The following is a 14,698-nucleotide window of genomic DNA, read 5'->3' on the forward strand; positions in this document are numbered from 1 at the left end:
GAGAGAGAGAGACAGAGGGAGGGGGAGAGAGAGAGAGAGAGAGAGAGAGAGAGAGAGAGAGAGAGAGAGAGAGAGAGAGAGAGAGAGAAAGAAGTTGGGAGGGAGAGAGACCAAGGTACCCAGAGGACATTCATTCCTAGTATATTACAGCGTGGAAGATTTTTAAGGCATAGCCAAGATAGAGGGAGGGAATGTTGGGAGAATTTGCCCAAGAGAAGCACAGGAGATGGCTGAAACATGGAAGCCAACTATAGACATGACGTGTAAGTAGGTGATAATTTGAGGCAACTTTTCTAAATCCATGACTAAGGATTCTGATTGCAAGGGGGTGGTTTATTGTTGTTCAGTTGTTTCAGTCGTGTCTGACTCTTCGTGACTACATATGGGGCTTTCTTGGCAGAGATGCTGGAGTGATTTGCCTTTTCTTTTTAAAGCTCATTTTACAGATGAAGAAACTGAGGCAAAGAGGTGTGACTTGCCCAGGATCACACATGTAGTAAGTGCTGGAGGTCAGATTTGAACTCAGGTCTTCATGATTCCAGGCGCTGCTCTATTCACTGTGCCACCTAGCTGCCCCTGAGCAGGAGGCACTATAGGGCATTATGTATGGCTGCCAGTCATTACTGTACCCACAGATTTATAGGACTAGGGCCACCCCATAGGAATTAAAGAGTCAGACAGAGTCAAATAATCTTCTCCATCACCCTGACTTGAAGCATTTTTATACAGGGAAATCTTGATGTAGAAAAGATGCCATCAAAGGGCAATCTGATGGGGTGTGCTGGGGCAGGGGGGTATTTGGGGCTGCTCCTTTACATATTAACCCTAAATCTTCTTTGCTATAGCTTTCCCCTCACTTCTCAGCCATTTTCTAGACACTCACAAACTGGCTGTGCTTGGTGGTGGTGGGTGGGGGGTTGGACAGAGGTTGGTGTGATCAGAGTGACAAGGCTAGAAGACAATTTTGGCAACCTGGCCAATGAAGATTCACTTAACAAGTGCTAAGAGAAGGCTTGGGGAGGGGGTAGGTTCTGACGTCATCTTTGTTGGGGCTTTAACCATCTCCTTGGTGACATAGTTATCAGAGGAGGAGAGATCTGGCTACTGTCTAGTGTCAGGGAATGAGCTCAAATGAATTTTGAGTGAAGTGGGAAGATACCAGACAATAGTCAGGACTTTTTTTTTCTGGAATGGAAATTAATCTCATGGGAGTTTTTTTTTTTAACCCTTAACTTCTGTGTATTGGCTCATAGGTGGAAGAGTGGTAAGGGTGGACAATGGGGGTCAAGTGACTTGCCCAGGGTCACACAGATAGGAAGTGTCTGAGGTAAGATTTGAACCCAGGACCTCCCATCTCTAGACCTGGCTCTCAATCCACTGAGCTACCCAGTATCTTTGCCAAGGAAACTAACCTTATTTGCCTCAGTTTCCTCATCTGAAAAATGAACTGGAGAAAAAAGTGGCAAAAACTCAAGTATCTTTGCCAAGAAAACTAACTCTGTTTGCCTCAGTTTTCTCATCTGTAAAATGAGCTGGAGAAGGAAATGGCAAACCACGCCAGCATCTTTGCCAAGAAAACTAACTCTGTTTCTCTCAATTTCCTCAACTGTAAAATGAGCTGGAGAAGGAAATGGCCAACCACTCCAGTATCTCTGCCAAGAAAACCCCAAATGGGGTCACAAAAAAGCCAGACACGACTGAACAACAACGAAAGTCTCTTCCAGGTCTAGGTCCCAAGATCTATTTATATAAGAAGGCGAGAAACTAAAGAATAGAATTGTTTGCTGGGTGGGGGGACACTTCTTTCTCCTTCCCACATTTAAGGTCTGATCTGAGCATCTATCATAAAGGCTGTTTCCTGGTGGTGCCAGGGGGAGTGATGGTGGTGGCTGGGATATGCAAGCCATTCATTCGTTCATCATTTATTCAGTTTCAGCAATGAAACACTGGGGCAGCAGTAGCTACAAAGACAATTAGAATATCATCCAGCAGAAGGAAAAATGATATACAGAGAGACAGAACCTCTAGGGACCATGTCTCTGAAGCTGGAAGGGAGCATAGGGGTCAGCTATTCTCATTGCTTCATTTTACAGATCAGGAAACTGAGACCTAGAGAAAGGAGCAGAGTCAAGATTTGCTCTCAGGACTGATTCTGACTTCAGATCCAGAGCCTTCTGGATGGACCCCCACTAATGTGAATGGCAGATGGTAGTTAAGTCACTGGACTTTAATAACATAAGAAAAGTGTTATGCAAGTTTGAGTTAGGGAAAAATCTTTTCTAAATGGGACGGAGCAGGAAGACTTCTTGGAGGAGGTGGAATTTGAGCTAGTCCTTGAAGGATGGGTAGGATTTCAGCCGGTGAAGATGTGGGGTGGGGGGTGACATTCCAAGCTTAGAGCTCAGTGCCTTGTTTAGCCCTCAGAACGCAGGAGGAGGCTAACCTGGCAAGTGCCTGGAAGCCACGAGATGAGGGGGAGGGAGGGGAGAGGAGGAGGAAGGGAAGAGGCCAAAGCTGCCTGAGTCACTTGGTTAGAATGTCTCTTGGGAGCAGGGATCAGGAGGCCAGCGAGCAAGAGAATGACCCCAGCTGATGCAGTGGCCCAAGTAGCCGCCAGGGGCCTCTGAGCCGGCTGCCACGTTTGTGTCGCCCTCCAAGTCTCTCTTGAGCACAGGGCTGGCTGGGTCCCCCATTCCATGTTCCCCAGTGGCTGTGGGTGTTGGGAACAGGGGTGCTTCCTCAGGGAAGGAAGACAGTGTCTCCTTTTGGGGGGGTTGGGGCAGCCTGATACAGTGGAACAGAGGACCTGAGAATCAGAGGTGGGATTTGGATCAAGTCCTTCAACTACTACAAACTGTGTGACCTTGTACAAATAACTCAGTTTCCTCGTCTGTAAAATGAGGGCTTCGGACAAGATGCTCTCTGAGGTCCCCTCGAGGGAGAGCTAGGTCCTGTTCTGGATTCCCCACAGTGCTGAGTGTATGATTGGTTGTCAAGAGTACTTCTTGGCTCCCCACTTCTTTCCTGGGTTTCTGCTGTTTTCCCAAGTCTTTCCTGTCTCCCAGCCTTGAGGAAGGAGATGGAGGACAGTAATCTTGGGGTCCTTTCATAGGATTATAATAGTTCAAGTTGAAAGGAACTTCAGAGCTCATCTGGTCCATCCCCTTCATTTTGCAGATCAGGAAGCCAAGGCTGAGTGACTTGCCTAAATAGGTAACAGAATGGTGCTCTGAGACCTGTCTCCAGCTTGTGTGGTTGCCAGTGCCCTACAAAGCAGCTAGGCAGGGGAGTAGATGGAGTGTGGGACTTAGGAGTCAGAGAGACCTGAATTCAAATCCAGACTCAGACATTTACTAGCTGTGTGACCTTGGGCAAATCACTTCCCCACTGCCAGCCTTAGTTTCCTCAAGTGTAAAATGGGAATAATAATAACACCTACTTCTCAGGGTGGTTGGAGGGCTCAAATAGGATAATCTCTGTAAAGTGCATAGCATGATGCCTGACATAGTTTTGTCGTCGTCATTGATCCATTGTCGTTAGTAGTGCCCGACTCTTTGTGTGACAGAGGATGCTGGAATGGTTTGCCATTTCCTTCTCTGGCTCACTTTACAGCTGAAGAAACTGAGGCAGACCGGGTGAAGTGATTTGTCCAGGGTCACACAGCTAGTACATGTCTGAGATAAAATTTGAACTCTGGAAGATGAGTCCTCCTGACTCAACTCAATGCTCTACCCGCTGCACCATCTTGCTGCCCTAACCTGACATATGGTAGATCCTTTTTTCTTTTTTTTAAACCCTTACCTTCTGTCTTAGAATAAATGCTAAGTATTGGGTCCAAGGGAGATGAGTGGTAAAGGCTAGGCAATGGGGGCCAAGTGACTTGCCCAGATCACACAGCTAGGAAGTATCTGAGGCCAGATTGGAACCATGCCTGGCTGTCCATCGAGCCATGTAGCTGGCCCTTTGGTAGATCCTTAAACATTTCCTCCCTTCCTTGTCTTCCCATCACAGTTAGTAAGGAGCAGAGTTGAGAGGTAAAACTCCTCTCACTCCATCGCCAGTTTTCTCTCTGTTTGTATCACCCTATTCTTACTACCCCCCCAAATCCTACTTCCTCCCTCCCTGCCATCATCACTGGAAGAAATCCAAGGCCCATTGGGGATGTGCCACTCTGGGGGGATCATTCCTGTGTGGAGGAGAGCCCAGAGTCCTGCCCTCTCTCCTTTTGTCCATACCCATTCTACCAAGCAGGGAAATGTTGCCAAGCGAGCATGGTACAAGGAGAGCCCTTCCAAAGACTGCTAGCTCCGGGCCCAGGCTGGTATGGGTTGGGTGGGGACAAGTTGCCAACAGGTGGTCCTGGCAGAGAGCCATGAGGGAGCTGGATGCTGGCCCAGCTGTAGGAATGGAATGGCTGGGGATGGCTCTTGGGCTGGCCAATTGGGCCATGTTCTGTTGAAGGGAGTAAGAGATTAATCCTTGGACCTTTGAGTTCAAGTGCCAGTTTTGTGCCTGATGTGGCACTAAGGGATAGACCATGTTTAGGTAAGATGTAGATCACTCTAAAACCCAATACTGACTCTCCTGTTATTCCCGCCTTTCCATCTTAGGGTGGGCAATAACAAGGCCTGGCCATCCACTCCAGTCCCATTTACTAGACAAACCAAGGGGCTCGGGAGAAGATGAGTTTTTCTTTTTTTAAACTTTACCTTCTGCCTTAGAATTGCTCCTAAGTATTGGTTCCAAGGCAGAAGAGTCATAAGGACTAGGTAATTGGGGTTAAGTGACTTGCCCAGGATCACGCAATTAGGAAATGTCCCGGGCCAGATTTGAACCCTAGTCCTTTCATCTCCAGCCCTGTCACTGTGTCTGGAAGATTAGATTTTTATAAAGTCTTGGCTTGAGCTTCTTTCTTGTAGGTTTTATGATTTATTCTCTGAATATTATGGATGGTTGTGACAGGACAAGAGTTTATTTTTTTTTAACCCTTACCTTCCATTTTAGAATCAGTACTGTGTATTGTTTCCAAGGCAGAAGAGCAGTAAGAGCTAGGTAATAGGGGTTAAGTGACTTGCCCGAGGTCACACAGTTGGGAAGTGTCTGAGGTCAAATTTGAACCTAGGACCTCCCATCTTTAGGCCGGGCTTTCAATCCACTGAGCCACCCAGCTCCCCCCAGGACAATTAGTTTTTTTTTTTTAAAACCCTTGTACTTCGGTGTATTGTCTCATAGGTGGAAGATTGGTAAGGGTGGGCAATGGAGGTCAAGTGACTTGCCCAGGGTCACACAGCTGGGAAGTGGCTGAGGCCGGGTTTGAACCTAGGACCTCCTGTCTCTAGGCCTGACTCTCACTCCACTGAGCTACCCAGCTGCCCCCAGGACGATTAGTTTTTGAAGTGAGAGTGGGGTTCTAAGACATAGAATCCTGGAATTTATTTTTATTTCATTAAAAAAAACCTCTTTCTGTTGTCTTAGAATTAATTGATACTAGTATTGGTTCCAAGAGAGAAGAGCAGAAAGGGAGAGGCAGTGGGGGTTAAGTGACACAGCTAGGAAGCATCCGAGACCAGGTCTGAACCTCCTGATTGCCAGCCTGTTACTCTATCCACTGAGCTCCCTAGAATCGTAGGATTTGGAGCTAGAAGAGGTCTCGAGTTGGACCTGCCGGGTCTAGTTCCTTTATTTCGCAGCTGAGGAAACGGAGGCTCAGGGTTTAAGCGACTTGCCCCAGCTTCCACAGATTGTAAGTAGCAAAGGAGCCAAGTGCTTCCATCCACTGAATTCTGGAAGTGGGAGGTGGGCCGGCCGGTGTGCCAGCCCGGCGGGGCTCGAGCGGTCTGTGGCTCTCCCCAGGGGCGCCCCGTGCTTTTGGGGAGTGGGGCGCTCCGCAGAGATAGGTGCCAGAGGCACAGAGCGAGGCGTGGGGGCGCCTCCTGTCCAGACCTCTCCTGCGGCGCCAGGAGGGGAGATGCCCATATGTGTCAGGGTCCTGGGCCCGTCAGGAGAGAAAGAGCAGACGCAGCTGCTGGGGAATGAGAGGGGTGGCTAAATCCGGCAGTCCCTCCCTCCCCTCCCTGCCCTCCCCTTTCTCCTCTCTCCGGGGCTCTGGCTGCATATGGTTTCGGCGGGCACCGTCGCTGCTGCCGTCACCCTCCCGGGCCAGCTGCCTCCCCGCAGCCCAGACGCTGCCCCGGCCCCCCTCCCCCTCTCCCCCCACAGAGCTGGCTCTCGGGACGGGATCTCGGTGGGGCCCAGGCTAGGCTAGGCTGGGTTGGGCTCCGTCCTCCCAGGGGAGCAGGGACGGGGGTGGGCAGCCCACCTCTTTGCAGCCCACTCTGGACCAGGCACGAGGGGGCAAAAGCTGAGGCTAGAGGCGGCAGGACACGGGCAGGAGCCCATGTGCTCCCTGGGTGAGTTGGGGGGCGCCAGGGCTGGGTGCCTAGAAGGCAGGGCCAGGAGGAACTTGGGGGGGGGGATGGGGAGGGAGGTCAGGAGGAGGGGCTGGAGGGAGCTGGTAGCGACTGATTCCTGTCTCTATTTGGCAGTCGGATCAGAGCCAAGCAGGGCCAGCCCAGGCCCCAGGCCAGCTCCTGAGGAGGGCCTCTGGGCTTGGGGCCCCTAAGAGGCACCCCCTCTTTTTCTTCCGCCTTTCCTAGGCGTCCCTCCATCCACTTCCTAGCCCGCTCACCGCTTTGGGGTCTGGCCCCCTAACAGGTGTCTCTGGGGTAGGAAGCTGAGCAGGGGGGAGGAGCAGGACCGGCATACCTGGCAGCGCCTTCTGAATTGGGAGGGGGAAGATCTGGCGTGCCCAGGCCTCCCAGGAGGTCTGGAGTCCCCATCCAGAGAGGGAATGGCAGCCCTAAAAGGGGCCTCTGATTCCAGGGTGCAAAGGCGCTTGGAGCCCCTGGAGACTCGTCTTAGGAGACTGGGATTTGCCATTTTGGCCTCTCTCTCTGGCCTCCTCTAGTTCCCAGCATCTAACTCTGTGTCCAGCCCCTTCACAGAGAAGCCTGTTAAGCTGGTGCCTCAGCTTCTCAGTTCCCTTTGAGTCTCTGATCCTCCCAGTGTGAAGAGTCCTCGGTCTTCTAGATCTCGTGTACCCCAGCTCTTCCTAGCGCTGCTTTCCTGGGTTCTTAAGCTTTGCTATTGAATGCAAGATGGAAAGAACCTGATGAATTCCATTCAAGCTCTCTCATTTGAAATATGTGGAAGTTGGAGCCAAAGAGCAAAGTGTTTTACCCTAGATCAAAGTGACCCTGGGCACTTGTAAGGTGTGTGTGTGTGTGTGTGTGTGTGTGTGTGTGTGTGTGTGTGTGTGTGTGTGTGTGATGTCTCTGTTCCTTCAGGCTGGGTGGTCCTGGGTTTTGTGGTTTTGGACCCAGGGCAACTAAGATTCCCTTGTCCCCAGCCCCGAGACTGATCTCTTCTTTTTAAAAATAAAAACTCTTACCTTCTATCCTAGAATTAATACTGTGTATGGTTCCAAGGCAGAAGAGTGGTAAAGACTAGGTAATAGGGGTTAAGTGACTTGCCCAGGGTCACACAGCTAGGAAGTATCTGAAGTCAGATTGGAACCCATTCTAACCACTGAGCCACCTAGCTGCTCCCAGGGACTGACTGATCTATTCTTATAGGTTCTGTTTGTTCTCTTCCTTCTTCTAATGTCTCCATTCCCCTCTCCTCTTCTCTTCTCCTCCTCTCTCCATCTTCTCCAGGAGGGGCCAAATCCCCTTTCAGCAGCCCTATCACATCAGATGAAGAGTATCTGAGCCCTCCTGAGGAGTTTCCAGAACCAGAGGAAGCCTGGCACAAAACTTCTGCCATGAAGCTCAGCCCTAGCCAGGCTCAAAGCACCCCAGACACCAGCTCCAGGGCTCCCCCCATCTTCAAGGTTAGATCCCCAAGAGCAAGTGTTGACTAGTTTAGCTGGGAGTGATCTCCAGTGAATGCCCCTGGAGCCCTTGTTCCTGTATCCTGTAGGTCAGCCCTAGTTCTTGGCATAACCCCAGAGACAAGGGGCTCTGCCTCCGCCCTCCTATGCCCCTGGCACTTCCCCAGATCTCTGTTCATAAGTCTGTTCCTTCCTCGATGCCTATTCTCAGCTAGAGAATAGGGTTGTCCTTACTCGGACAGCTATATTCTTTTTCCTTTGCTTCCCTCTCTCCCTACCCTGCCCCTACCACAGTCCTTGATTTCCTCTGGGTATAGAAGAATGGCCCATTCCCTCCCTTCTCTCCTCATCCTTTGACTTAAAATCTGTTGTTCTGGTCATCCTTACCTCGTATCACCTCAAGTCCCCTTTTTAGGTTTCACTCATGGACCAGTCAGTAAGGGAGGGCCAGGATGTGACCATGAGCATCCGTGTGCAGGGGGAGCCCAAACCTGTTGTCTCCTGGTAAGTACCCAAGACCTACCAACTCTTAAAAAACCCAACAAACTTACCTTCTGTCTTAGAATCGATACTAAGCATGAGTTCCAAGGCAGAAGAGCGATAAGGGCTGGGTAATGGGGGTTAAGTGACTTGTTCAGGGTCATACAACTAGATTTGAACCTAGGACCTCCCATCTCTAAGCCTGGCTCTCAATTCACTAAGCCACCTAGCTGCCCCCTTTATTAACTCTTTTAAACCCTTAGCAGAGACCATACAATTCATCCTGGGGATGTTCAAGATGGCAGGGGGCGGACCCTTCTGTAACTTGCCATGAGCCTACATAGGGTTCCTCAATGCCATCTTCCCCATAATCTATTGTCCCTCCCTCCCGTGCCATCCTCAGAGAATTGGGATAAACCCTATAAGAGGAGGGAGGTCAGAATAAGAAATTCTCATTTCTAAGAATTCTAAGACATTCCAATCTCCAAAAGGCCTTTATTCCTAGATATAGTTCCTTTCTTCAGAAGTAAAGATGGCGTAGCACTGGATTTTATATTTATCTAAATATATCTAAAATATCCATATTTTATCTAAATTGGCATTGATATGCATACAGTAGCTGTTTAATAAATATTTATAGAAACATTTCTGCTTCCACTCTGACCCATTTGGTAGAGGAGTAGTTGCCTGGCTAGTTCCATGTAGTAACTGACCAAGTCCAATTTACTGCTCTGGTCAACTCTTTCCAACCCAACCATCATCACCAAGAGTGTAACAGGTCCCTCCTTCAGCTGTGGGAAAAGAAAATCCCCCCCCCACTTTCTCTCTTCATTTAGTAGTGTTTCTCAGGACCCCTTTCTGAAATTTTCCTTCTTCAGTGGCTGGTATCCATTCCCTAGAACAGGGACTTTTGAATTGGAGTCCATGAGCTTAAAAAAAATTGATAGTTATTTTAATACAATTCATTTCCTTTGTAATTCCATGTATTTTATTTTGTGCATTTAAGAACATTATTCTGAAAAGAGGTTCTCCATAGGCTTCATCAGGCTTCCAAAGGGGTCTAGGGCATATAAAGGTGCCTTAGAGCCAATCAGTCAGACAGTCTTAATGGTAAGAAGAATATTAACAGCTGTCTTGTTCAACCTCCTTGTTTTTTTGAGGAGAAAACCGAGGACTAAAAAAGTGAAATGACTCATCCATGATCACATAGCTAGTAAGTGTCAGAATGGCAGGATTGGAACCCATGTCTTCTTGACTCCAAATTTAGCATTTTCATGCTGCTTCTACTTCCAATCCCCTCATAAGTGATGAAAACAAGGCCCAGAGGTCCAGTGATTTGACCAAGCTCTGAGAGGTAGTAACTGGCAAAGATGGGATTTGAACCCTGCTTCTCTGATTTGAAATATTTTTCAAATATTGCTTTTTCAAAATATGCTTAACACATAGTAGATACTTAATAAATTCTTGTACCCTTTCCTTATTTCCATACCACTTCCTTTGATCCACCACTATTTGTCAAATTGTGCTCTTTGCTCAGCCCAGTGATAGACACTGTTAAATATGGAGGCAGGCTCTGAAAAGTTAAGCGACTTGTTTAAAGTTGCACAGCTCCTATGTGCCCAGGTCAGAGCTTGACCTCATGGTTTTTTTTTAAATTCAATTTTATTTTATTTTTAGATCCCCCCATTCTCTCCTGACTCCCTCCACTCCCCAACTCCCTCCACCAACAGTGAGAAAGCAAGGAAGAAAAATCCGTTACAACCATGTATAGCCAAATAAAACAAATCCCCACATTGGCCATGCCTACACACACACACACACACACACACACACACACATAAATACACAAGTATATAGGTATATATATATATATACACACATATACACACACATATATATATATATACATACAGAGGTATATATAAATATCATGCATATGTGTAAATAGAGAGAGAGGTGTATAGAAATAGAATACATCTGTGTAAGTACCTATAGGTATAGATAATGTAAGTACATATAGGCTTTATTAAAAAGTAATACATATATAAAATGTCATACATGTGCATATATACCTATCGGTGTAGATAAATGTGTGTATATGTTTATGTATTGACAAATAAAAAAGTAATACACATGCAGGTATCTATGTGTATATATAAATGTAATATACATACCTTTAAGTATAGAGAACATATATAAACATACATAGATAAATAAAAAGTGATATGCATATAGATACTATAGGTATATATACATGTAATGCAATACTCTATGTATAGATAACATACTATATATGTTTACATATTGGTAAATTAAAAATGACACATGTAAATATCTTTTTTTAATTGAATTTTATTTAAAAATATTTTTCCATGGTTACAGGATTCACGTTCTCTCCCTCCCCTTTTTCCTCCCCTCTCCCGAAGCTGACAAGCAATTCCACATGTCTTATCACTTACAACCTATTTCCATGTTATTCGTTTTTATAATAGAGTAATCTTTTAAAACCAAAACCCCAAATCATATACCCATGTAAACAAGTGATAAATCATATGCATATAGATATCTATAGGTATATATAAATGGAATACACATACTTGTAAGTCTAGAGAACATCCATATATATGTTTATACATTGGTAAATAAAAATAATATGCATGTAGATATCTATAGGTATATAGAAACGGAATACACATACCTGTAAATCTAGATAACATCCATATACATGTTTACACGTTGGTAAATAAAAATAACATGCATGTAGACATCTATAGATAAATATAAACACAATACACATACCTATAAGTTTAGACAGCATCCATATATGTGTTTACATGTTGGTAAATAAAAATAACACACATGTAGATATCTATAGATATATAAGCGTAATACACATACCTATAAGTCTAGATAACATTCATATATGTTTACATGTTGGTAAATAAAAATAACATGCATATAGATATCTATAGGTATATATAAATGGAATACACATACTTGTAAGTCTAGAGAACATCCATATATATATTTACACATTGGTAAATAAAACAATAATATGTATGTAGATATCTCTAGGTGTATACAAGTGTAATACACATTTGTATGTTTTCCTGTAAGGGCAGATAAATGTACTTACACACATGTACATTGATGTGTAAAAGTAAGGCACACACCTGTATCTATAGTTACATAGAAGTGTCACACCCATGTATACCCATCCATGGGCATATATCATCACGATGCACATGTATGTATAAGCACAACCCCAGGGCATCTCAGTGACGTGCACATATGAAGCATGGCACAGGCATGTCGATCTCCATTTCTGGATTCTGTGTCTGTCCCCCGAGTCTTGGGGGGCTGTAGTTGTCTTGGAGTCCAGTCCAGAGCTTCCCCCCATCACGCTGACTCTAGAGGGCTCTGAGCCATCCCTCCCCCCAGAAGCTCACACTCTCATGGCAGTGAGGCAAAAGCTCTTGGAAGCAGGACGATGAAACGCTTTGTGTCCCTGGTGATAAGGGAAAGGGGGTCTCAGAGGAAGACAAATGCAGTGTGGGCTGGGGAGCTCCCGGGGCTCATCCTGTACGATTTGGATCGGCCAGGGTGGGGATGGTGCCATTTCATGCCCACATCCCTTCCCCTCGGGTCCCCACTCATCTTAGGGCTTTGCAGGTTGGTAGACCCTGGTCTAGTAACGAGCATTTATGAAGTGTTTTCAGGGTGCCGAGGACTTTCCCGGACCCTGGGGCTACACACTCAACAAGGAATCTCTCAAGGACCGCGTAAAGCAGTGGTTCCCCAACTTTTTTGGCCACCCCCTTTCCAGAAAAAACATTACTTAGCCCCCTGGAAATTAATATTTTTAAAATTTTAATAGTAATTAATAGGAAAGATAAATGCACCTGTGGCCATCACCGCCTCCCTGGCTCGCTGCAGCACCCACCAGGGGGCGGTGGCGCCCACTTTGGGAATACCTGTAAATGCTTGCTGTATGCACAGTGTGGTCCACTTGGGTCTTCAGGCACTTGAGGGAGGGGAGGAGATGGGAAACCAGATCCCACGGCTGAAGGACTTGTCCCTGTGGCAGGCTTCGGAACCGCCAGCCAGTACGCCCGGACCAAAGACGCTTTGCAGAGGAGGCGGAGGGTGGCTTGTGTCGGCTTCGCATCCTGGCCGCGGAACGCGGAGATGCTGGCTTCTATACCTGCAAGGCGGTGAACGAATATGGCACCCGGCAGTGTGAGGCCAGACTGGAGGTCAGAGGTAAACCTCTTGCATGCTTCTTCTCCTCATGGTTCCAGGGGCTCTTCTCCCCAGGCCCACTAATACTCCAAGAAGAGGCAGGAAGAAGGGTTTGACCCAGGGAGCCCCCCGGGACCCAACATCGACTTTTACTCAGGGCACCTCATTCCTCTGGAGCTATTATCTTAGAATGAGAAAATGCGAGAGTGGGGTGGGGGGGGGGGGTCACCCCAGTGGTCACTTGGTTCTAATCCCTTAATGGAGTCGGGCAGAGCTGAAGTGATTGGTCCAAGGTTTACCTAGCAAATTAGCGCAAAGACTAGAAGTAAGATCCTTTGCCTCGCTGTCCAGTGCTGTTTCTCTTATACCGTGTCTCAGTCGAGACCTCAGATGCTGCCCCTGAGCTTTCCTGGCGCCCTTCCTCCTGTCCCCTCCACCCTCACACTCCTGCTGGTGTTCTTTTTCCTCTCTCTTCACCCAGATTTCCTAGCCTTCCTTTCTCCTTCCTTCCACCTCTCCCCATTCCATCCCCATTTTATTTTATTTTTTACTGGTTGTAGCGTTTTGCAGATGTTATCATTGTGGTATGTCGTGGAGGGGAGGTTGGTAACTGGACCCGTTCGTGGTGATTCTTGTGGGGATGGGAGGAGGTATCTCAGGGTCACAAGAGGCTCCAGGGAGGGCACTGGTGCTTAGAGCCTGGGCAGGGGCAGAGGAAGTGGCTCTGTCTGGGGACCGAGAGGACAGGATGTGGGAAGCGGGATATAAGTAATGGAGATGGGTGGTGAGCTGTCCCCTTGATGCTTGAGTCTTTAATCCCGAAGTGGGGAGATGATGGCACACTGTTCCTTCTCTTGCCTTCCTGTCTTCCTCCTCATGCTTTCTTGGGTCCCCCTTAGTTTTTGGCTGAGTGACCCAAGAACCATCCTTGCCCCTGGCTCTTTTGAGTCCTGGCTCTCTTGTTCCCTGGCTGCCTCATGCCCCCTGGGATACCCGTATTAGGCTTGGTGAAACCACGCTGGAGTGTGCCACGGGGAAAGGCATTTCCAGCTTTCCTAGCCACTGGCCCTCTGTGCCTGGCCTCCCCCAGATGCGTCTCTCTTTGCTTTTTGTAGCCTGTGTCAGCCCCACTCTCATGGCCCCCTCCTCCTGAGGGATTCCCCTCCTGGGTGCCCCAACCTTTCTGCCCACCCCCGGAGCCCTATTCCCGGTCTCCCCCTGGCTGTGGCCCCTCTCTCTGCCATGCTTTTCTGTATTAACCTGTGTTGAGCGCTTTTCTCCTCCAGACCTTCTCTCTTGGCCTCTAGCCTCCTAGGCAGCGGTGGGCACTCTCCGGGTCTCTGAAGGCCCACCCTTTCCCCGGCCCTCTTTCCAGGCCACTGCCTCCCCCCGACCCATCTCCTTGGAGGCCTTGCTTGGGGATGGGGGGCACGATGCCCTCCCCCGGCAGAAGCCACTCGCTGCCTCAGGAGCAGCTTCTTGGAGTTGCTCTTGCCCGGGTCCCCGTCCCCCGAGGCGTGTGCGCGTGCGTGTGTGCGTGTGAGCGTGCGTGTGCCAGACTAACCTGCCGCTTGCTGACTGCGGTTTTTGTCTGTACACAGGCGAGTGAGCTCAGGGGGCCGCCTGCCCTCCCTCCCGCTGCCCTTCGTGCCACACGCCTCTGGCTCAGGCACCACTCGGACCTCGTTGTTTCACTGCCTCCTGCCCACAGACCCCGGCGAGCCGGCCCGGACCCCTGGCCTCCCGGCCTCCCCGCCCCGTGGGGTGCCCCGGGGCTGCCCGTGGGCTCAGCGGAGCTCCCCCCTTCCCTCCCCAAGTGGACGCACGGACCGTGTGTAGGGTGGGGAGCGGGGCCGAGACGGGGCGTCGAACCCCCAACCCTTGTGGTGGGAGCACCGAGCGCATGGGCCGCCTTTGCTGCTGCTGCTGCCGTGGGGCACTGTCTGTCTGTGGCTCTCTCTGTCCGTTGTGCCATCGGGGAGGGGCGGCGCAGAGGACATCCCTCCTGGGCACAGAGGGGCAGGGAGGCTGGGACGGAGGAAGCCCCGCTGGTGGACGCCAAGGACCATTGTGGGGAAAAGCACA

At 48.8% G+C, this 14,698-nt stretch overlaps 1 protein-coding gene across 1 annotated transcript in view; it reads left to right on the plus strand.

The window, feature by feature from the left end:
• Positions 1 to 14,698, plus strand: part of SPEG (striated muscle enriched protein kinase) — an 83,162-nt gene that overhangs the window by 29,379 nt on the left and 39,085 nt on the right. Inside the window, exons 7-9 of the mRNA XM_044669440.1 lie at positions 7,716 to 7,891; positions 8,307 to 8,395; positions 12,459 to 12,634. Of these exons, the coding sequence (XP_044525375.1) occupies positions 7,716 to 7,891; positions 8,307 to 8,395; positions 12,459 to 12,634 (441 nt within the window). The remainder of the gene's footprint in view (positions 1 to 7,715; positions 7,892 to 8,306; positions 8,396 to 12,458; positions 12,635 to 14,698) is intronic.

This window comes from Gracilinanus agilis, chromosome 3, assembly GCF_016433145.1.
Source record: "Gracilinanus agilis isolate LMUSP501 chromosome 3, AgileGrace, whole genome shotgun sequence".
NCBI classification, from domain to species: Eukaryota; Metazoa; Chordata; class Mammalia; order Didelphimorphia; family Didelphidae; genus Gracilinanus; species Gracilinanus agilis.